The 22843-nt window shown below is 41.2% G+C and overlaps 1 protein-coding gene across 3 annotated transcripts in view; it reads left to right on the top strand.

The window, feature by feature from the left end:
- Dp (transcription factor Dp) overlaps positions 1-22843 on the top strand; it is a 311515-nt gene that overhangs the window by 114842 nt on the left and 173830 nt on the right. The window contains exon 1 of one of the 3 annotated variants that reach the window (XM_067151670.2): positions 20898-21019. The exons of the other annotated variants lie outside the window; for them this stretch is intronic. Within the exon in view, the coding sequence (XP_067007771.1) occupies positions 20933-21019 (87 nt within the window). The 5' untranslated portion in view covers positions 20898-20932. Of the gene's footprint in view, positions 1-20897; positions 21020-22843 lie in introns of those variants that run through there. 3 annotated transcript variants of the gene reach the window in all.

Below are 22843 nucleotides of genomic sequence, written 5' to 3'. Positions count from 1 at the left end.
CGGCCTGCAGGAAACACTGGAACGCATACTAGCCGATGACTCGACTAATGCTGATCTCGTCATCCGCTTTATGTGCGACAGTGGACTAATCAAGGGTATATAAATTACAAGTGTTGCGTTCTCTTTTGATTCGTTAGTCATTTTTCAGCCTAATTCAATATTTTTTGTTTTATTTTGCACTGCGTTTCAAAATTCCTCTGTTGAATAGATAATTTTGTTTTTATTTTAAAATTATATTCCACTAATTTGTTCAGAGAGGATGATTACCTCGTTGTACTTCCTCTTAAAACAAAAATCACCACCACCTGTCACCAGTCAGTCCAGAGAACTCCAAAACTGTGAATTCAATATTGATGTCGGTCATTTTGAACATTTTATTTCTCACCTCTTGTGACCCGCATGCCGATGGATGCTGAAATTGTGCTTCAACGGCATCCAGAGTGTCACAGTTAATCTCAGTGACCCTGCAAAGTATGAATTTGACATTAGTAGTGGTAGTTTTCAATGATGTTGACATGTCACTTCCCACCCCCATAAGGTGCCGCCCCCTTCCCACCAAATAGTATGTTGCTCCAGATAGTAAGTCATATGTGTATCAAGCTTGGTGTACAGCTGTGCTGGAACATACACACGTCATAATCTCGGTCATTTTGGACATTCCTTTTTCGTCCCTCCTCACCTCTCATGCCGATTGTCGTCTTCATTTCTAATCGTTTAGCTTCGTCGATATCTTAAAGACATTGTTCCTTATCAGTGTACAACCTGCTAGGTACAGAATGTATTGCGGGCTAGGATAAGCATTTTATGATTTGATTTTAGGATTACTCAAAGTTGACTCAATTTACAGATCTATCAATGCCTGGTGATCCATTGGCAGGTAATTCCGAAGAGAATGAAACAAAAATGAAGCAAATTCGTCCAGTAGAATGGACGGACGGATTGGACAAATTTGTTGATAAACCCTCTTAATATTATTTATAGGGATGCGAATAAGCCCTTTGGGACTTCGGAAAGTACTCAAGAGGCGCGCATTTGCCTTCCTTTGATCCCCTATTTCTTTCATTCACAGTTTGTTGTTCTTTCTGTTCCTCTTCTTTGGTCTTTCCTCTTGGTTAACTTGCCATTTGTGAATTTTAGATCTAAAGATTACCCTGTTTTGGACATCTGATGGTGTAATTCCTGTCTGTATCAAATCCTTTGATTTCTCCAACCCATTTTGTGTCTGCTTTGACTTTATTATTATTATTATTATTATTATTATTATTATTATTATTATTATTATTATTATTATTCCAATGGTTTGTTTTTGTTGCTATTTTGCTTTACGTCGCACCGACACAGATACGTCTTATGGCGACGTTGGCATAGGAAAGGGCTAGGACAGCCCCAGCATTGCCTGGTGTGACAATGGGAAACCACGGAAAACCATCTCCAGGGTTGCCGACAGTGGAGTTCGAACGCACTATCTCCTGATGCAAGCTCACAGCTGCGCGCCCCTAACCGCAAGGCCAACTCGCCCGAGCCCATTGGTTCTTGGTGTGGGTTACAGTAGTCACGTCCTAGTTCGTGAATCGTGGGCACCGGCTTAGTGGCCTAGTAACTGGTCTTGAGAATAGAGATGCCAGTTGCTATGGAATGGGAGTGGGCATCTCAGACATATTCTGAGGCATGGCCCTCCTTGTGCTCAGGCGGATAGGACTATACAATCCACCGTGGTCCCTAACCCGTTAGAGGAGAGTTCCTCACTTGGACTATGTGTAAGTAGGGTAGCATCCTGCTTCATGAATTTACCGAGCTCAAAACATTTTAAGCAAACCTCGGACCTATGGGAGTAAGAGTCTCACTCCCGTTGGGCAGGCGAGGGACTCCTTGGAAACAACTTGGCGAACGAAATGGAATTCGATGGGGAGCTATCAATATTAATGGGGCTCACGGAGGAAAGAATGTAGAACTAGCTGATTCAGCAAAGGGGATGCATCTGGATGTGCTAGGAGTAAGAGATATTCTGGTAAGGGGAGATAACGAAGAAGAGACACGAGATTATGAAATGTACTTGACAGGTGTTAAAAAAAGGGAAGGACAGAGTATGGGCTAGGATTGTTTATCAGGAATACTATTTCACGCAACATACTTTCTGTTAGGCACGAAAATTAGCGAATGATGTGGGTAGATTTGTCAGTTGGAGGAATTAGAACGAGAATTGTCTCAGTGTATTCACCATGTGAGGGTGCAGATGAGGATGAAGTTGACAAGTTTTATGATGCATTGAGTGACATCGTAGTCAGGGTCAACAGCCAGGATAGGATAGTGCTAATGGGTGATTTCAATGCGAGAGTTGGAAATAGAACTGAAGGATACGAAAGGGTGGTTGGTAAGTGTGGGGAAGATATGGAAGCTAATAGGAATGGGGAGCGTTTGCAGGACTTCTGTCCTAGTATGGGTTTAGCAGTTGCGAATACATTCTTCAAGCATAAGGCTATTCACCGCTACGCATGGGAGGCTAGAGGTACCGGATCCATAATAGACTATATCTTACCCGACTTCGAATTCAGGAAGTCTTAAGAATGTACGGGTTGTTCGCGATTTTTCGATGATACAGACCACTAGTTGATCTGCAGTGAACTAAGTACCTATAGACCTGCGATAAAGAAAGTGAAATCTGTCTGCAAATGAATAAGGGTAGATCTCCAGGACGAGGTAATTAGAAGTACATGGATATGATTAGTGAGAAGTATCGAACAGTGGACAATAAGCAGCTTCAGGATATGGAAAGAGAATGGGTGGCATACAGGGATGCTGTAGTAGAAACAGCAAGGGAATGCCTAGGAACGACTGTGTGTAAAGATGGGACAAAGCGAACATATTGGTTGAATGATTAAATTAGGGCAGCTTGTAAACGTAAAAAGGCTTATCAGAAATGGTTCGAAACTAGGGCCGATGCAGACAGGGAGTTGTACGTAGATGAAAGAAACAGAGCGAAACAAATAGTTGTTGAAACCAAGAAGAAGTCGTGGGAAGATTTTGGTAATAACCTAGATAGGCTAGGTCAAGCAGCAGGGAAACCTTTCTGGACAGTAATAAAGTATCTTAGGAAGGGAGGGAAAAAGGAATTGAACAGTGTTTTGGGTAATTCGGGTGAACTCATAGGTTCCAGGGAATCACTGGACAGATGGAAGAAATATTTTGAAAATCATCTCAACGTAAAATGTATTCTTCCTAGTGGTGTCGCGAACAACCAAGCTCACGGAGAGGAGGGAAATGTTTGTGAAATTACGCTTGAGGAAGTGGAAAGGATTTTTAATAAACTCCATTTTCATAAAGCAGCAGGAATAGATGAAATTAGACCTGAAATGGTGAAGTTTAGTTGGAAGGCAGGGATAAAAATGGTTTCGTACAGTAGTAAGATTAGCATTGGAGTGTTCGTAAGGTACCCTCAGATTGGACAAAAGCAGTAATTGCACCTATCTATAAACAAGGGAACAGGAATGATTGTAACAACTATCGATATATCCCATTGATTAGTATACTAGGTGAAGTATTCACTGGCATCTTGGAAGGGAGGGTGCGATCAGTGGTTGAGAGGAAGTTGGATGAAAGCCAGTGTGGTTTCAGATCACAGAGGGGCTGTCAGGATCAGATTTTCAGTATGCGCCAGGTAATTGAAAAATGTTTCAAGAGGAATAGACAGTTGTGTTTCTGTTTCGTAGATCTAGAGAAAGCACATGACTGGGTACCGAAGGAAGAGCAGTTCACCATACGGGGGCTATGGATTTAAGGGTAGATTATTAAAATCAGTTATTTATCAGGCATTTATGTTGACAATTGGGCTGCAGTGAGAATTGATAGTAGAATGAGCTCTAGGTTCAGGGTACATACAGGGGTTAGACAAGGCACCTTTGGTGTTCATAGTTTACATGGATCTGCTGAAAACCGGGCGAGTTGGCCGTGCGGTTAGGGGCATGCGGTTGTGAGCTTGCATTCGGGAGTTAGTGGGTTCGAATCCCACTGTCGGCAGCCCCGAAGATGGTTTTCCGTGGTTTCCCATTTTCACACCAGGATGCTGACGACTTGGTCGTAATTACAGATGGCGCCGAAAACTTGCAGTCTAATATCTTGTAACTTGAAAATAAGGTGCAATGAGTATGGTATGAAAATTAGCCTTTCGAAGACTAAATTGATGTCAGTAGGTAATAAATTCAACAGATTTGAATGCCAGATTGGTGATAGGAAGCTGGAATAGGTAAATAATTTTAAGTATTTAGGTTGTGTGTTCTTTTTTTTTTTTGCTAGGGGCTTTACGTCGCGCCGACACAGATAGGTCTTATGGCGACGATGGGATAGGAAAGGCCTAGGAGTTGGAAGGAAGCGGCCGTGGCCTTAATTAAGGTACAGCCCCAGCATTTGCCTGGTGTGAAAATGGGAAACCACGGAAAACCATTTTCAAGGCTGCCGATAGTGGGATTCGAACCTACTATCTCCCGGATGCAAGCTCACAGCCGCGCGCCTCTACGCGCACGGCCAACTCGCCCGGTGTTGTGTGTTCTCCCAGGATGGTAATATAGTAAGCGAGATTGAATCAAGGTGCAGTGAAGCTAATGCAGAGATGCCAACTATTACGATTCAATCGTAATAATTACGAATTAGCCATCATAATTACGCCACAAATTACGATTTTTTGTTGATTTTTAAATCTAAGTGTATGAAGTGTTCAGAAGGATACACAAGGCGGCGTGAATTCTCGGAATATTATCCTCGGATTTCTCAGAAATAATTTATCCCCCTTTCCTGTCGTTCGTTTAAGAATATTTCGAGTTTTCACGCGCTGGACGCAGTGTGTGCTTCCAGTACCGGAAATTTAGGCACCTGTGAAGTGGCATATCTTGCGGAGTTGTTGTCCTTCTTCGTCACATGATCAGACTTCCATGCAAGTATGAGAGTTCTTTTGTCTTTGTTTTGGCGGTAAAGTGGTGACAAACTCCGTTTAATGGTGAATACTGTGTGCGTGACTGTTGAAGTATTTATTGCGATTTTAGTTGCCAAATTTACATATATTGCTCTTCTAGGATATATGCTAATCGTGTGTTACGAAATGCGAAAGGTTTGAAATAATGAAGGGATTTCTTGTGCTGATTACGTTACCGTGACTAGTGACGCTAGTAATAAATATAGTTGAAAATTTTGGGAGGTATACTCGGAAGAATGACTCAGTTTAATGCGTTCCTCAAAATCTCATTCACACGTGTTTTGTAGTGTGTGGAGCCGCGATGTTTCGGATGCGCATGATGAAAATGAACAAGACTGAATTTCGTGCTAATATGAACTCCGACCTGTTAAGTGCTCTGTTAGTGCAGAGGATGCACATGATATGAAAAGAAAAAGGATGTTACCAGTGTACGTTTACCAAACAGTAACTACAAGCTTTAAATGATATGTAATTTAGTAAGATCACGGAAAAAAAAAAAAATCTACGACCCCCCCCCCCCCCGTGCCCTAACGGCTGCATTACGAATTACCTTTTTTGAAAGTTGGCATCTCTGCGTAATGGAATGAGCTCGCATTTGCGATCAACAGTATTCTGTAAGAAGGAAGTCGGCTCCCGGATGAAACTATCTTTACATCGGTCTGTTTTAGACCAACTTTGTTTTACGGGAGCGAAAGCTGGGTGGACTCAGGATATCTCATTCATAAGTAGGGCCCGGATTATTTAAAAATTCATATGCAAATGCATATTTTGAACGTTAGTGCATATACAGATATATTTTTCTCTTGTGTGTGATCGATTATCTAAGATTTCTGAACGAAATGAAGATTTAATGAACTCCATATGTTGTATTTTGCTTGGCAACACAAGAAGCCTTCCGTGATCAAGGAAAATCCTTTCATTGTCGCAATACAAGCAGGTGTACGGATAATGATCCTTTTCACAACAACTATTTTCCTTCTTTCTGATCCTTCCTCCTTACAGTAGCCTCTCAAGGTTTGCTTAAACAAATGCGATCACCTGTTAACTTGCTCTTCGTCTATTACAGTGCTTTTACAAAATTAAAATGCAAAAATGCCCAAAGATAAGAGCTCTAGGTCTTTTAATTAAACTGCAGATATCAGGCAATATTGACTGTATGATACAAGTGGCGGTGATGTAGTGTGCGACAAGAGTGTAAAATGCGATTTAAAAACTTCAAACCGAACAGCATTCCAAAACAATTTCAAATCTCCGATCAAAAGAACAGAGTACTAATACGCAACACTAATTTTAATCGACGTGGAAACCCGGCATGAAGTTAGTATATTTTCCGCTGGTATTCGTAAAACTTTTGTATGAAGGTTGAATAATCCACATGTACGCCCGTTTCTTGAAAAGTATTGTGCTAATCAAAGGATACCAGATGAATCTACCCTTAGGAAGAACTATTTACTTTCAATGCACGCTTCTGTCGTGGATTCGATACGATCTGACATGGGAGAGAACTGTGTCTGCATATCGGTAGATGAAACAACCGATTCGTGTGGGCGATACATTGCGAACTTCATAGTGGGTAAATTATGTCCAGAAGAACCCGGCAAACCTCATTTACTTTCGTGCAAAGTGCTAGTAAATCCAACTACGCTACAGTTACAAGATTTGTTAACGATTCCCTGCGACTTCTGTGGCCTAGTGAATAGGAGAGTGATTGTTACAACGTGTGCCTTTTAGTCACAGATGCAGCTTCGTATATGATGAAAGCTAGTCAGTCTCTTCGAGTTTTTTTTAAAATCACATCATTGTCACATGTTTGGCCCATGGGTGGCATCGTATTGCAGAAAAGGTAACGTACCCTCTTTCCATCTGTCAACAAAGTGGGAAAGATCTGTTCCTAAAAGCACCGGCTCGTGTACAGTTGTACAAAACTCCTCTGCCTCAGGTTTTTCTTCCGCCGGAACCTGTTCTCACAAGATGGGGAACTTGGTTATTCGCAATACCGTTCTACCAGGGGATCTTTAATAAAGTGAAAGGTGTAGTTAAAAGTATTGATGATAGTCATACTGCTTGTGTTCGTGAGGCAAAGTGTGCATTTGAGTCTGAAACTGTACATAAATATGTCAGTTTCGTCCTTGTGCGTTATTCGTAATTTCCGAAGGCGATTAAGGGCCTAGAAACTCGCCGTGCACCCCTACAGGAATCCCTTCAGTAATTCAAAACACCCATTAGTTCTTTAAATGATGTCCGTGGTGTAACTGGAGAAAAAGTAAAAAGGAAACTCAGTGCGGTGTTGGACTCAAACCCAGGACTGAAGAAAATTCAATCCATAAGCAACTACATAAGCGAAATTCGGCAGTCTTTGCTAAAAGAATGTTCCGAGCACTCAGTGTCAGCGTGCAAGTATTGCCCAGTTACGTCCGTCGACGTAGAACAATCATTTTCAGCGCATAAATTAATTCTGTCCGACAACAGAAAGTCATTGGTCCCTGAGAACATTGAATAACTGTAGATAAGCTACTGCCATGCATTATTTTGCAAGGAATGAAACATGCTTGTCAATTTAACACTGAGTTGAAATTACATAAAATGCGTTTGGTAAGTGTATTTTGTTTTATTTTTAGTGCATATTTTCAACATTTTTAGTGCATATGTGCATGCATATTTTTGGAGTTTTTGTGCACATGAATCCGGGCCCTATTCATAAGTTAGAAGTAACAAACATGAAAGTAGCGAGAATGATTGCTGGTACAAACAGGTGGGAACAATGACAGGAGGGTACTCGGAATGAGGAAACAAGGGCTAAGTTAGGAATGAACTCGATGAATGAAGCTGTACGCATAAACTAGCTTCGGTGGTGGGTCATGTGAGGCGAATGGAGTAGGATAGGTTACCTAGGAGAATAATGGACTCTGTTATGGAGGGTAAAAGAAGTAGAGGGAGACAAAGACGACGATGGTTAGACTCCGTTTCTAACGATTTAAAGATAAGAGGTATATAACTAAATGAGGCCACAACACTAGTTGCAAATAGAAGATTGTGGCGACGTTTTTTAAATTCACAGAGGCTTGCAGACTGAACACTGTAAGGCACAACGGTCTATAATGATAATGCATGTATGTATGTAAACTATTCCATGTTGGTGGTGCTGGCATATGGAATGTTATATATTACTTGCCAGCCTTCAAAATACCATTGGATGCAGATTCTCAGTATCCGAAAGAAAGAGACCAGAAAGTAATATTCATAATTATTTTCAGTGATGGTATACAGTAATGATCCTGCTTGCGAATCCTGCTAATAACATCAGTATGGAGTAGTTGCACTTGCAAATGATAGCCAGTCAGTATAGTCTGATTTAAAGTCACCTCCACACTTTATCCGAGTTCTTCGGGTATTGTTTATTACATTCGAGGAAACTGATTCGATCCTTGCATTTAGGGTGTTTCAATTCGACGTGTAAGAATCGTGGTACACTAGTTAGGAGAGATGTTAAACATCATTTTCTCATTGTGTATACGGTAAATCTGCAGGCAACGTAGCACATGAGCTAATTTGAAGAATGTGTCCACTTTCAGTAATTGAAAAACTTGCTCTTAACAGAAGCAAACAATGAATGAAATTCATGAAACATATTTAGCATTTATTTTCTCATTTACGTTATTCCGTGATTTTTCTACAAAATCCTACGTAATCCGAATGGTATGAAGCAAAATGTAGAGCCCTCCACCACAAACCTATTTCGCTTTCGTAGCAGAGGGAGAAGTGATACTCCCCCGTGGTGCGTCCCAGATGGCGGCTAGGGGGTTCCTAACCGGCTTGCCGGCGTACTCGGGTGAAACAAAATCGCGGACCACACACACAATCCCCTGTGGGTGGGGGACGCAGACGAAGAATGCACCTACGGTATCCCCTGCCTGTTGTAAGAGGCGTCCACGGGGCGCTGAATTTGGACCATGAGATTACCTGTGATTAGTGTCATAACGCGAAGAACGTCATGAGTCGACTTTTCTTGCGATTAATACCACTATGTGAGGAATATCATGGGTCTGTGGGTGGATCACTATAGGTTTACAGTACCCGTGTATAGTATCCGCCACTATACTGGAGGCTCCTCTCTGTCCAGGTTCGGTTGGAACACCCCTAAGAGAAAAGGAGACTGTACTCGCTGGGGTGTTACAGCATCTGGTGGTGGACATCATGAGTGTGCGTTGCCTGTGAATAGTACCCACTATGTGAGGAACACCACGTAATAGTACGGGTCCCTGTGATTAGTACCACTATGTGAGAAACACCATAGGTCTGCGTAGTACATTACTGGCGATTAGTACCGCTACATGATAAATACCATGTTTCAATTTTACTAGCGATAAGTACCATTATGAACGGCCGTTGACGTGTATTTTGGACCCATTTAGACAACAAGCATCATCGATTCAGGGTTGTGCTTTGGAAGCATCCCGTTGGTCAGTACTGTATATACCTTTGTTTTAAGTTAGTTTCTGGGAAAGTTCGGCATTGCGGAAAAAAATGCTACGAGAGGAATAGACATTTATGTTTGTTTCGTAGATATAGAGAAGGCATATGACAGAGTACTGAGGGAAAAGATGTTCGCCGTACTGGGGGACTAGGGGATTCAAGGTGGATGATTAAAATAAATCAAAGGTATTTATGTTGAAAATTGGGCTGCAGTGAGAATTGACAGTAGAATTGAGTTCTTGTTTCAAGGTAATTACAGGAGTTAGACAAGCCTAATATTTCACCTTTATTGTTCATGGTTTATATGGATCATCTGCTGATAGGTATTAAATGGCAGGTAGGGATTCAGGTAGTAGAAAATGTAGTAAGCAGTCTGGCCTAAGCTGACGACCTGGTCTTGTTGGCAGATTGTGCCGAAAGCCAGCAGTCTAACATCTCGGAACTTGAAAATAAGGTGCAATGAGTATGGTATGAAAATTAGCCTTTCTAAGACTAAATTGGTGTCAATAAGTAAGAAATACAAGGGAACTGAATGTCAAATTGGGAATACAAATCTGAAACAGGTAGTTAATTTTAAGTATTTAGGATGTGTTTTCTCCCAGGGAGGTAGTGTAGTGAGACTAAACCGAGGTGCAGTAAAGCTAATGCAGTGAGCTCGCAGTTGCGATCAGCAGTATTCTGTTAGAAGAAAGACAGCTCCCGGACGAAACCTATCTTTGCATCGGTCTGTTTTCAGACCAGCTTTGCTTTATGGGAGCGAAGACTGGGTGGACTCGGTATATCTTACTCATAAGCTAGAAGTAACAGACATGAAAGAAGCGAGAATGATTGCTGGTACAAACATTTGGGAACAATGACAGGATGGTACTCGAATGAGGAAAGTTAGGAATGAACTCGATGGATGAAGCTGTACGATAGAGTGGTGGTGATTATTGTTTTAAGATGAAGTACAACTAGGCAACCATTCTGTATATAACACTAATCAGAGAAAAAAATGAAAGTGATCAGACACTTCGAAAGATGAAGGTATCAACCAAAGGAAGACGAGGGCCACGAAGGACGTGAAAATGAGTCTCCCTAGACCTCGACTGCTCTAATACCGTTGGGGTCAGAAAAGAACAAGAGTTGACCAAGGGAGGTCGGATAGGATAGATGAAAGTGAGGAGCCTGGCACAAGTGGAAGTGTTACCAGGACTCAGCTAAGGCCCCCGTGGATGCCAACCTACGCACCAAAGTTCAGGCAGGGGATACCGTGGGTGTTATTCGGCCGCCCCCACCCACAGGGGGATGGACGCATAAACCATTTTCGATTATGGGTCATGTGAGGCGAATGGAGGAGGATATGTTACCTAGGAAAATAATGGACTCGGTTATGGAGGGTAAGACGGGTAGAGGGAGACCAAGATGACGATGGTTAGACTCAATTTCAAAGGATTTATTTTAGGATAAAACTAGGCCACTGAACTAGTAACAAATAGAGGATTGTGGCGGCGATTAGTAAATTCAGATTCTTGTAGACTGAACGCTGAAAGGCATAACAGTCCGTAATGAATGTATGTATGTATGTATTGGCATTTAGCGACATATAGATAGCATCTTGGACGATCCCAAGTTACATTCTCTAAAGCAGTTGGTTGGCGTACCCTCAAAATCCGATTGTTTTGCCTGCGTAGATGTAAGAGTATGCTGCGATTAAGTTTATTCCAGAAATAACAAATAATTGTTACTGGATGCAGCTTATCCCGCTTGCTTAGGGTCCCTGCACGCACTGAGGCATGAAAGATTTGTGGCCGGTAATTTAAGGTCGCATGTCCTTCCTGACACTACGGGATTTTCAGTGAAAAATACTACCCCAGCAACATCAGAAATCAAACCACGGTTGCTGGGATGACAGACAAGCAGCTAAGCCGCTACACCACCGTATTCCCCCAATAATAACAATGTATATAATCGTCGCTGGGCAAAGGAAACCTCGTTACTCCTTCAGACACCGGGCGAGTTGGCCGTGCGCGTAGAGGCGCGCTGCTGTGAGCTTGCATCCGGGAGATAGTAGGTTCGAATCCCACTATCTGCAGCCCTGAAAACGTGGTTTCCCATTTTCACACCAGGCAAATGCTGGGGCTGTATCTTAAGGCCACGGCCGCTTCCTTCCAACTCCTAGGCCTTTCCTATCCCATCGTCGCCATAAGACCTATCTGTGTCGGTGCGACGTAAAGCCCCTAGCAAAAAAAAAAAAAAAAAAAAAAAAACCTCCTTCAGACGAACAGAAGTAGTCCTTAATGATAGCCCAATTATTCGACCATTGGAGTCTTCTGTTCCCTTCTCAGGAAACGCGGCAAGCCTTCACAAGACATGGAAAAAGCGCGGTTTTCTCATAAGTGGGTTTACGAAGTTTATATTGCCTAGGAACGATATACTGTATATATAGTACGCGAACGTTTTCTTGAGCCCTAATTCCCATTCAGCACTATGGAGCTCAGGGCTCAAGAAAAGGTTCGCATGCTATACACAGGAGTATTATTAATACAACAGTTACGATTGTATCATACACTGTCATTGAAACGAAATTGAAGGAATGACTGGATTTCGAAACAAAAAATGTTAAAAAGAACAATGTGACATAAGCAAGCATATTTAAATACCTGGTCAATGGGAGGTACAAACTGACACATTTTAGAAAGAAAAGTTGGGAAAGGGGACTCGGTGAAGTAGTAGTAATAGTAGTAGATAAAGAAAGAAAACACTAAATCAAAACAAGATTTTATTGAAAATGTGCAGGCTCAACTCTTTTCTCTGAACTGCTCACTGAAAATAGAAGCTACGATAAATGTACGTACCCCTTGAAACGATTTCGCGAACCCCCTAGTGGTACGCATACCACACTTTGAAAACCACTGCTCTAAAGAATCTGTGGCTGGGCAAGAAAACTTGCCTGCGACTAGAATCGAACCCTAGATATCAGACGTTAGTGTAAGTGGAGTAGGGGTTTTTATTATTTATTTTTTTAATTTTTTTAAAAAAGAGAGGTTCCTGTTCTGATATTTAGTTGTTCGCGAAATATGCGTTGACGTGTATTATACATTTTAATCTTGTACATTTTCGCTCTTGAACCTGCGGTGTTACAGATGATAAATGCCGAACACAGTTTTGGATCTTTCAGATGTAGCATAATCTCCCCTCGTGGCTTTGCAGTGACTTTTCGAAACAGTGAACATAGGCTGCACTTCTGTGGCAAAATGAATGGTCAACTTTTCTCTGATCGTTACACCGGCTGTGAATTTGTTGCTGGTGGGCGGATGAGAACCGTTTGTAAGTCGGAACAGATCCGTGGGTCGTGCTATGACGTAATGCACAATTTAACGAATCTTTACAGCTGTCGTAGATGCGTGAAAGCACGCCCATCACGAGTACACAAGTTTATTTTTCAATCTTTCAGTCAATGTTTGACAGATGGGGTCTCTTGGCAATGTGATGAGTCCTACTATACATTGTAATACCAAAGAACTACTTGAAAGGAGGACGTGGTTTTAATTCAGGAACATGAAAGTAATTTTTTATAATCAGCTTTTTTCACGTCTATTTAGGTTTACCATTATCCTTGAATACGTTTATATATAGAAGCTGTATGACGACATGATGTTCTGTAATTATTAGAAATATAGCGACATACCTTAACTCTCATTTTCGAGTCGTAGATTCCGAACTTCAAAACAGATGCTATCGAAACTATTTTGGTGAGAAACACAAAAGTAAACCTACTTCCATCCCCGGATTGCCGACGTTTGAAAGTTCCAGGTACCATCGCGAGGTTCGGCTGTAGTACATGAGCTGGGCTGTGAATATGATGCCTGTTCTATCCTAAGCAAGGTCGGAGTTAATCTGTAGAGTTGCGGTCCAAAATCAATTCACTTGAATGTAACAGACGCTAAGGAGATCAGAGATCAAGGCATTCAGCATCTTGGGACACGATATCTAGTACGCTAGTGTGACTAAAGCTTGAATATCCAACCTAAAATACCATTGTGGTCAGAAATGCAATAGTAGCCATGTGCAGTTTTTTCCGAAATGTACTTCTGGTGGCTTTTTATGTAATATTGCTGCTAGTGTGGGAATGAGTCATTATTTAATGTACATTCTTCACGAGAATCCTACTTTAAAAGTAAACAAAAATTAGGGAATGAGTATAAACTGGTGTGACAGGTATTGTGTCAGTGAATGTGTGTGTGTGCGTGTGTGTGTGTGTGTGTGTGTGTGTAGGAACGTTGCTCCAACAGCTTCGACAGCTGACGCAGCATAGCGTAACATGGATGGTGGTTGGTTGGCGGTCTGGGGGGGTCGGGTATTTAAACTTCCTGTCGCTAAGGTCTCCCTCCTCGCCCTTGGTAGCTACTTGAGAAACTTAACATCAGCTTGCTTTACGCAGTCTTCGAGTAGTGTTTTAAAATTGAATTGTTTCTCTCTGACTCCCTCCGCCGAAGGGTTACTGCGTGGTAAAAATTTAGTTTTATTAATTCGATATGATGGTCAACATCTTTCTCGTCAAACCCGAAGGTTCATAGACCTGGGAACACCAGCAACCTTTTCCTATGGGGGTTCGGTGCTAGGACTTTCCATCTTTCAAGGGCTGATGACTTGGAAGTAAATTATCATAAAATTCCGGCCCATGCAGAAGTTCTCTGCTAAGAAATTACTGCAGGTGTTAGGCCTAAACTTCCTATTTTTTTTTTTTTTCGTAGTCGTTTAACATCCCAGTGACTCATCGAAGGTTCCCGGCGACGCAAAGATGGGAAAAGGCTAGGATTGGGAAGATAGCAACCACGGAATTAAGGTGTGAAAATGGGAAACCACCGAAAACTATATTCACAGCTGCCGACGATGGGATTCAAACCGACCATCTCCCGTAGCTTACAGCTACGCAACTCTAACCGAATGGCCAGCTAGTTCGGTTTCAGTTTTCTCTCTCAAGATCTTCCATCCTCTCATAGTTAACAACTCTTTACTTCCTCCTAAAAATGTGGATTGCTGAATACAATTTGAAATTATTACTTTGACAGAATTTGTGATCGTCATCTGCAGATATTGCAGCTGCGAATCGACTGACCTGTTTAGTATAGTTGATTAAACGCTTGTTGGTTTTTGCTTAAGATTGCGGAACCGAATCTTGGCGCAGTCAGTTAGCATTTAACCCTTTTACGACCGGGTATATTCAAGGAGGGCGCCCCTAAGAAGACAAGCTGTTTAGCATGTGGTATGCCGAAAAAGACCAAGGCGTTCGGGCATATTTTTACATTTCCTTTCAGAAACCTATAACTTGTTCTGTAATGTATCTTCACGATCTTGAGAAATCTTGAGAAAACAACCCTTTTTTCTTATGAGATGTAACCGGAGGCAGTTTGAACGAAATTAATATTTTATATATGTATACTAAAAATGTCTTCTAAACTAAGCAAAATTTATCTATGGCAAATGTATTAATTACGTTCCATACTTCATTTTCCGTATTATCACATTTTTTTAGTTTGGATTGAAATTAACAAAATATTGTTATTGTCAACTTGATCTAAAGTCTAAAAAAACTAGCACAGCAGTAAGCACACATTGTTTGCCTACACTTTGTAGATACAAAGCCAGAACCTCAAATAACACCAATACACACCTACAATATAACACACTGACACTGACCCAATAATGTTTTAAAATGTTTCCAGTTGTTTTCCACACTTACAAAAACTTATTTACAAATATGTTTCGCAATGCACACACCATGACATCCTTCTTGGCATTTGGTACACACAGTTCTTCAGCCGGTCCTATAAAGTTTAAAGATTAATAATGATAATCTTATGACGTGAGGCGGCAAGTAACCTAGTGTACTGTCCGGCTCCATGGCTAAATGGTTAGCGTCCTGGCCTTTGGTCGCAGGTGTCCCGGGTTCGATTCCCGGCAGGGTCGGGCATTTTAACCATCATTGGTTAATTTCCCTGGCACGGGGACTGGGTGTCGTCTTAATCATCATTTAATCCTCATCATGATGCGCAGGTCGCCTAAGGGTGTCAAGTCTAAAGACCTGCACCTGGTGAGCCGAACATGTCCTCGGACACTCCCGGCACTAAAAGCCATACGCAATTTCATTTTCACCTAGTGTACTCTTCTCGGTTTTATCATTTGTTTGTTTGTTTGTTTGCTAATTTACGGTATCTCGTTTCCAAGTGGATAATTATTTTGAATGTTGCTTTCCGTTTCGAGTGATACAGCCATTGCCTTCGTAAATGAATGTGTCTCGTAAACGTATGACAAGTTGCGAATTGTAGACATGACAAGAACTCTCACGATGACTTGTTAGATTTATCAGATTTCTGGAAAGGAGATGCCGTAAATAAGGAAGCAAACAAACGAAAGAGTGCACTACGTTACTTGCCGCCACACGTGGTTTATGTTGAAACGGCAATAGCAGACTGCACAGCTCGGCGATGAGGTTAGCGCTGCACTGTACTTGTTGGTGTTTATTTCGTGCTTTGACTCTCATACTCAAACTTTAATCTAACAGTCCCAAAAGATCTTTAAGACAATATAGCATCGTATCATTCATGTGTTAAAATATTTGGCCTACAGATATCCTTTTATTCCTGGTCCTGTAAGGGTTAAAATGATATACATGTCAGAGACCCGTATCAGAAAATATGCCCTTAAGTTGAAGGATGCTTCAGTTTCCAGCACTCCGGTTGAAAACTCTATAGCGGCTTATGGGGGGGGGGGGGGATGAGGAGACTGTCTTGACGGTCTGGATCAGGATTATACCAGTTTCGAGAAGACAGAAGACGGAAGTGCCATCTTATCCCAAGAAAACTGATGGTGTATACGTATATACTTCTGTGCGTGTGCACATATTAGTGTGGCGTGAAGTGCTATGCATAGCGCAAGGCGTGCTTGCTGTTCACACCGAAAACTCTGCGCCGTGCTCTGTTTGGTGCGAGGCGTTTTAGCGTGGTCACAAACTAATGCCGTTATCCAAGTACACTAGAAACAGTTTACTGATGGATAACAGTTACCTAAAATTGAAAATTAGGAAAAAGAATCGAAAGTGGGTTCATGAATTTAATGAAGAACGAATTACGGTACCTGCAGAGAATTCCATCATTTGCACAGAGATGCAGGATTTTATCGCGATAAATTTTATGATTACTTAAGAATGACAAAAAATACCTTTGACCTTCCAAACCCTGCAACTGAAATGTGGCGTCAAGTAGCAGAAAAGTATCGGGAGAAATTCAGTTTTCCGAATTATCTAGGAGCACCGTGCAGCAAACACGTGGAAATTAAATTTCCGGCTAAATCACGCTTTTTATATAATAATTATAAATAGTATTTTGCAATATTGTTACGATTAGCATACACAATCATCGTAACAAAAGTGGAGTAAATGTGTGACAAATATAATTAATAAACAGAAATATTTACTTCCAAGCCCACTACTAGCCTGCAGAGTGATATTCTTCATCTTACCACCCTCCATTGGCAAAATTATAAACCGATATGACAGAGTCTGGGAGATTCTATGCACTTTGTCACAAAATGTCCGGCTACATGGCTAAATGGTTACCGTACTGGCCTGTGGTCACTGAGTCCCGGGTTCGATTCCCGGCAGAGTCGGGAATTGTAATCATAATTAGTAAATTGCATGGGCACGGGGGCTGGATGTATGTGTGTATTTATAATCATTTCATCCTCATCATGATGCAGGTCATCTACGGGCGGCAATTCAAAAGACCTGCACCTGGCAAGCCGAACTTCTCCTCGGACACTTCCAACACTAAAATCCATACCCAGTTTCATCCTGTCACGATGTTAAGCCCAGTAAAGTGTGACAGTAGAAGTAATATTACTGTATATGTTTACTGTAGGAATGCGATACAACTGTTGTAGATACTTAAGTCCACTTATTTTGCAAAACAGTTACATTTTTATAGTTTTTGTGTCTTCGGTTCCATATTTCTTCTCTATGAAACACTGCATGAATAATTTCTCCTTCCATAGATTCAGCTAGGTAACGCTAAGTAATTAACCAACACTGCGCGTTGTCTGGCGCTTCGCTTAGCTGTAAGGTAGGCGTTCAACGCAGCAGAACGCGGACGGTGTGAACACCTGGATTACAAACAAAGCACTGGTTATGCTTAGCGTGATGCTTAGCGTTGAGCAACACGCGACACACTATGCGAAGCGCGCTCGGTGTACACGTGGCCTGTCTTAACAAACATTTTGGGAAGAAATTAAAGCAGTTTTAAATTTGTAATGTACATCGAATCCTTGTTATCTAGTAGAATATGTTCTTACTCTGTGATTACGATTAGTCTCTTGAGAAGGGTTGGGAGGTGGAGGGTGGGGACACAAAATCTTTCGAGGAGCCCGTTAACAGGAGTAGACTTAGTACTGTTATAACGTTTTCTGCACAATTTACACGTTGATCTCCTCAAAACACAGTGTTGCTGCTTTTTATTGGAAAAGTTCTGAACCACATTTCATACACAACACATGACAGTGGTAAAATTGAGAACGTAACAACAGTAGATTTTAAACCTTACTCCCTCGCTCGCCAAGAATAAATACTGCACTGCTAAATGGCAGTGGCTTATTTTTGAGTATTTAATATTTAATTTGACCGGATAAAGCAAGAATTGTATATGTCGACGTTCTACACTGATGCTTGCAGGGAGCTCTTGCTGAGGGATTCTTGTTTTGGATGTCAACTTTCGTCACGTTTCTCCACGGGATCGTGGTATGAAGTGATATGAATCTTCGTAGCATGTTTTTACGATTGGGTTCCCTTCCCGACGTCAACCTCATCAGAAGACTTGATGAGATGAACAACGGGATGTATGATAGTAGGAAGGGAGATTGTGAAACCCGGTTCTGGCATGTAACGTACTCCTTTCGAACAGTACTAAGGGGTCTGCTCAAGGCTTAACGTCTCCATCCGATGGACGGATCACCGCCATTAGCACCATATTATGCCCTCACTGCGGAGAGGTTTGCAATTTAATCTAGAATTTTGGCGCGCAATCTAGTGGTTCCGTCCAACATTCAGAATGGTGATACTTTTGTCGACCAACGGGACTCGAACCGGCTAACCACAGTGTTAGACCATATAGACTCGACGCCTTAACGATCCTGGCTACCGGAGGGGCGGGGGCTACTGAGGGATTCTTGCCTCTTACGCAGTATTTGTCAACCATTACGTGGAAAATTGCTATCTGTTCGCCCTATCTCGCCAGTTACTTCTGTAGCTGTTTTCCAAGAAAGTATTAACAGTACTGCTGCAGTTTTCCCTCATGCTTCGGGTTATTGTGCCGCATCCTGGGCAAATACTTTAATATTACTTATGTAAACTCACAGAGCGCGCTGATGCTATGAGGAATATTGAACACATTCGCTTATCGCCATGTGGGCACTTCAGCTTTGAATGATAATGTTTACAGTTCCTAGCGCGCTTTCATATTGAATCTTGTCGGTTAGTGGGTCTGTTGTAGTATTATATGTGATGAAGTAATAGTATATTGCCGAAGGTTTTCAGTGAATAAGTAAGAGCGTTTGCAGTAGTTAAATTGATGGACATTATTAAAGAAGAGTGTTAAGTTAGGCCTACGTGTGGAATAGAAAATTATTCAAGGATGGTGAACCCCAGATCGCTGTCGGAAGGGATCTGGTTTGTCTTCACATGAGTGGAAATTGAACTGTTAGGAAATTATTTTCAATCACCATAATTGTGAATTAAGCAGGCTATAGGACGGTGGATTTATTGAACATGTGGAACGTGGAATTTTGAATGTGTAGGTTTCTTATTCATGGCGTTTTTCCATGTTATTGAGGTAATACTTCGACAGATAGGCTTTTGGGCTTATGGCGTGTCAAGAAAATGAGGTGAAATTCTTTACGTTTCGCAGAGAACTTTGTTCTGCGTCATCAAAAGAAAATCTCGACTGTCCACGAGAAAGGCTTCTAAAACAATGAGGTTTGAAGTTAGACATTACCTAGCAGAAGTGGAAATGGTACGTTCATTCGTCATCAGATGGCTCCCCGGACGCGGTACAGCGCTAGCATTTGAAGCGGAAGCTGACGGAACCATCAGAATTAGTCTGAGAAGATCCATAACGTAATAGGTGCACGCACATATGACACAAGCCTGGAATGAAACGTCTGGCGGTGAGGAACGTACGAATTTGGAAAACAATGAAACGAAATAACGATAGTGAAGGAACAGGAAAGGGAACTACCTACGTAAATCCTTAATGGCCGGCAACCCGGTATTAATTTATAGCCAGTGTCCCTGTTGAAATTGTTAGGATTTCTGCGTATTTCCACAGCTTCCCGTATAATCCTGGACCTATAGTATCTATAGGTCATTCCAGTTGTAATCGAGCTAGCGAAGCGAGAGGTTGTATTGTGCAGTGAGTGCTGAGTGAGAAGTATGAATATTGCTATAGAGCAATATCGCGCGGCCTTAGGTCGATGGCACGGACGAGTGAAGTGTGTGTGTACGCCAAGTGATAAGGTGCATTTACGAAAATCTGGGCTTGAGGGAACTATGATGGTAGCAGCAGTGGTGGCAATTCTTCTGATAATAGGAGGCATAGAAATGAACCCTGCACCAACGGGTTCATTGAGCTGGGAGGACATAGATAAGATTAGGGAAATAGTCAGAGATGCTTGCCAGTTTGAGCAAACGAGGGAGTTAATTCGCGAGCTGAGAAATGATATGACAGAAATGAAAGACTGTATAAAAGAGAGAAGAATTATGACAGAAAAGGTGGTGGAAAACTCTAGGGAAATAGAATTATTGAAGTCGAATATGAAGGAGATTGAAGGAGAAACTGATAAATTAAAGTGGCAACAGAAAATGACTATCCAGGACGCAAAGAGGAAAAATATTTTCATATACGGCATCCCAGTGAAGGAAAAGGAGGATTTGAATGATCTAACGAATAAAGTGTTGGATATCATAAATAACCATACAAAGATAAATTGTAATGAAGAAGATATTGATGAAATCTATAGGCTGGGGAGAGTCAAAGGGAAAAGACCTATTAAGGTTAAGTTGATTTCTGCTTTGAAGGCGAACAAAATTATCCTCAGTGGGAAGAACTTGAAAGGAGAAAGGATTTGGGTAAGAAGAGATATGGATAAAGAGACAATCATGGAACAGAGAGTCTTGCGATTTCACCTAGTAAAAGCTAGGAACTATGGACTAAAAGTATACATAAGAGGCAAACGTCTTATAGTAGGTGACAGTAACTGGTCACGTATCTGGTCAATTGCACAGCTACGAGAAATGGATAGACAGTTGGAGTTCATAACACCAGGAAGTGCAACGGCCTGTAAAGGAAGGAATGTGCCAGTCAGCTGCCTGCACAGTGGCTGATAAAGTACAATCTGACAACAGCGATCTGCATACTCTACAGAGGAACAGAAGACGGCAGAGTGACGAACACCTAGTGGAGGAGGATGGACAAACAGCTGACTGTCGAGTCGACACGAATCCAGGAAGTAGCGGCACACCTGATGACAGAACCAAGACTCTGGCTGGGAAAGGTAAATCCTTGAGCGTAATAGACTTATGGATTAGAAAGGGCAAAGGACAGAAAGACAATTTAGACAAAGAAATAGTTACTTCACCAGAGGGTAGTATTATAGAACTGGAGAAAAAGAGAATAACTAGAAGTAAGACAAGCAACTCGTCTGAGAGTAAAAGTAAGAAATAACTAGAATGGAATATTGGTACGGTCAACATTGAAGGTTTCTTGAGCAAGTTAGGAAATGAACAGGTGAAATTGTTAATGTCAGAAATGCACATCATTACCTTTGTTGAGAGTTGTATACACCGGGATATGAAGTACATATTGAAGGTTTTAAAACGTATAGTAAGGCAAGGAGCAGGAATGCTCGTAAAGGTAGATATCCCGGTGGTATTCTAACCTTGATAAGGGAAGAAATAAAGGAGAAAATTGAAATAATAGAAACAGATATTGAAGAAATACTTTGGGTGAAAACAAGGGTAAAACAGAACAGGCAGATTAATCTATGTTTCGGTTTTGTATACAATCCTCCCGAGGACTCGACATTGGCAAACAAGGAATTCTTCACCGAATTAGCACTAGAAGTAAACAGATTAAGGAATATATATGAAGACATAGGTATTGTAATAATGGGGGACTTTAATGCGAGGATTGCAGACGTAAAACCAATTTATAGTAAAGAGGCTGAGGAAATAATAATTAGAAAAAGAATTAGTCAAGATAAAGTTTGCAATAACTATGGTGGAAAACTGTTAGAATTATGTGGTACAGAAGAACTCTATATTTTAAATGGGTGGTGGCCAGGAGATGAATTGGGTAATTTAACATTTATAACAGAGATGGGTGGTAGTGCAATTGACCTAGTATTATGTTCTAGAGAGGCATTACCTCTCGTTAAGAGGATAAATGTTAAAGGTTGGGGAGAATCGCATCACTTACCCATAATTATTAATATGGTAAACACGGAAGAGAATACTGGGGGCAATTATATAAATAATATTAAAGAGAGGCCAGTGACAAAATATATATGGAGAGAAGACCAGAATTCAAGGAATATTTTGAAGGTAGGTCCTTGGAAATGATCAAGATAGGAATAAAGTCCGCGTTGGAAGATAATAAAATAGACGAGGCGATAAAGCTATTAGAAAACTCAATACTGATGGCAGGACATAAGATACGGGCTCGGGAGGTAAGAATACAAAGAAATAGTGGGTGTTACAATGAAGAATGCAGACAAAAAAATCAGAAGTTATGAAAGCCCTAGACACATTCAGAAATATAGGCGGGCAGGAACCAAGAACTGCATTCTGTAGCAAAAGAAAAGAGTATAAAGAATTATTGGTAAGAACTAAAGTTTTGTCGCAGAAGAAACAAACTGACAGCTTAAACAGAGAGGCTCCGAATAATAATACTAAGAAAGTATGGCTTAAAATAAATCAGATTTGTAAGGATAGAAAAAATATAACCCAGGTGAACATAAGCCATAGAAAATGGATAAATTACTTTAGTGAATTATTAAGTGGTGAAGATAGTTGGAAACAGGATGTTCAGAAGAGGGGAATCTCGAGAGGATTGCGGTGCTCCCTGCCCGATTTAGATAAGGAAATTTCAGCCGCTGAAGTAAAAGAGGGAGGAAAGGGAAAGCAGGAGCAATTTCAGGAATAAACAATGAATTCTGGAAGGAAGCAAGCAAAAAATAGCTTTATCCTAGCTAGTATAGTCAAAATATTTAACAAGATCTTCGAGGGAGCAAGATTCCCTAAATCATGGCAAGAAGGTATTATCTGCCCTGTATACAAGAATCGTGGAGAGAGATCTAACCCAAGAAACTATAGAGGGA

The sequence above is a fragment of the Anabrus simplex genome, chromosome 7, assembly GCF_040414725.1.
Source record: "Anabrus simplex isolate iqAnaSimp1 chromosome 7, ASM4041472v1, whole genome shotgun sequence".
NCBI lineage: Eukaryota > Metazoa > Arthropoda > Insecta > Orthoptera > Tettigoniidae > Anabrus > Anabrus simplex.
This window is presented reverse-complemented; position numbering and strand designations above follow the sequence as displayed.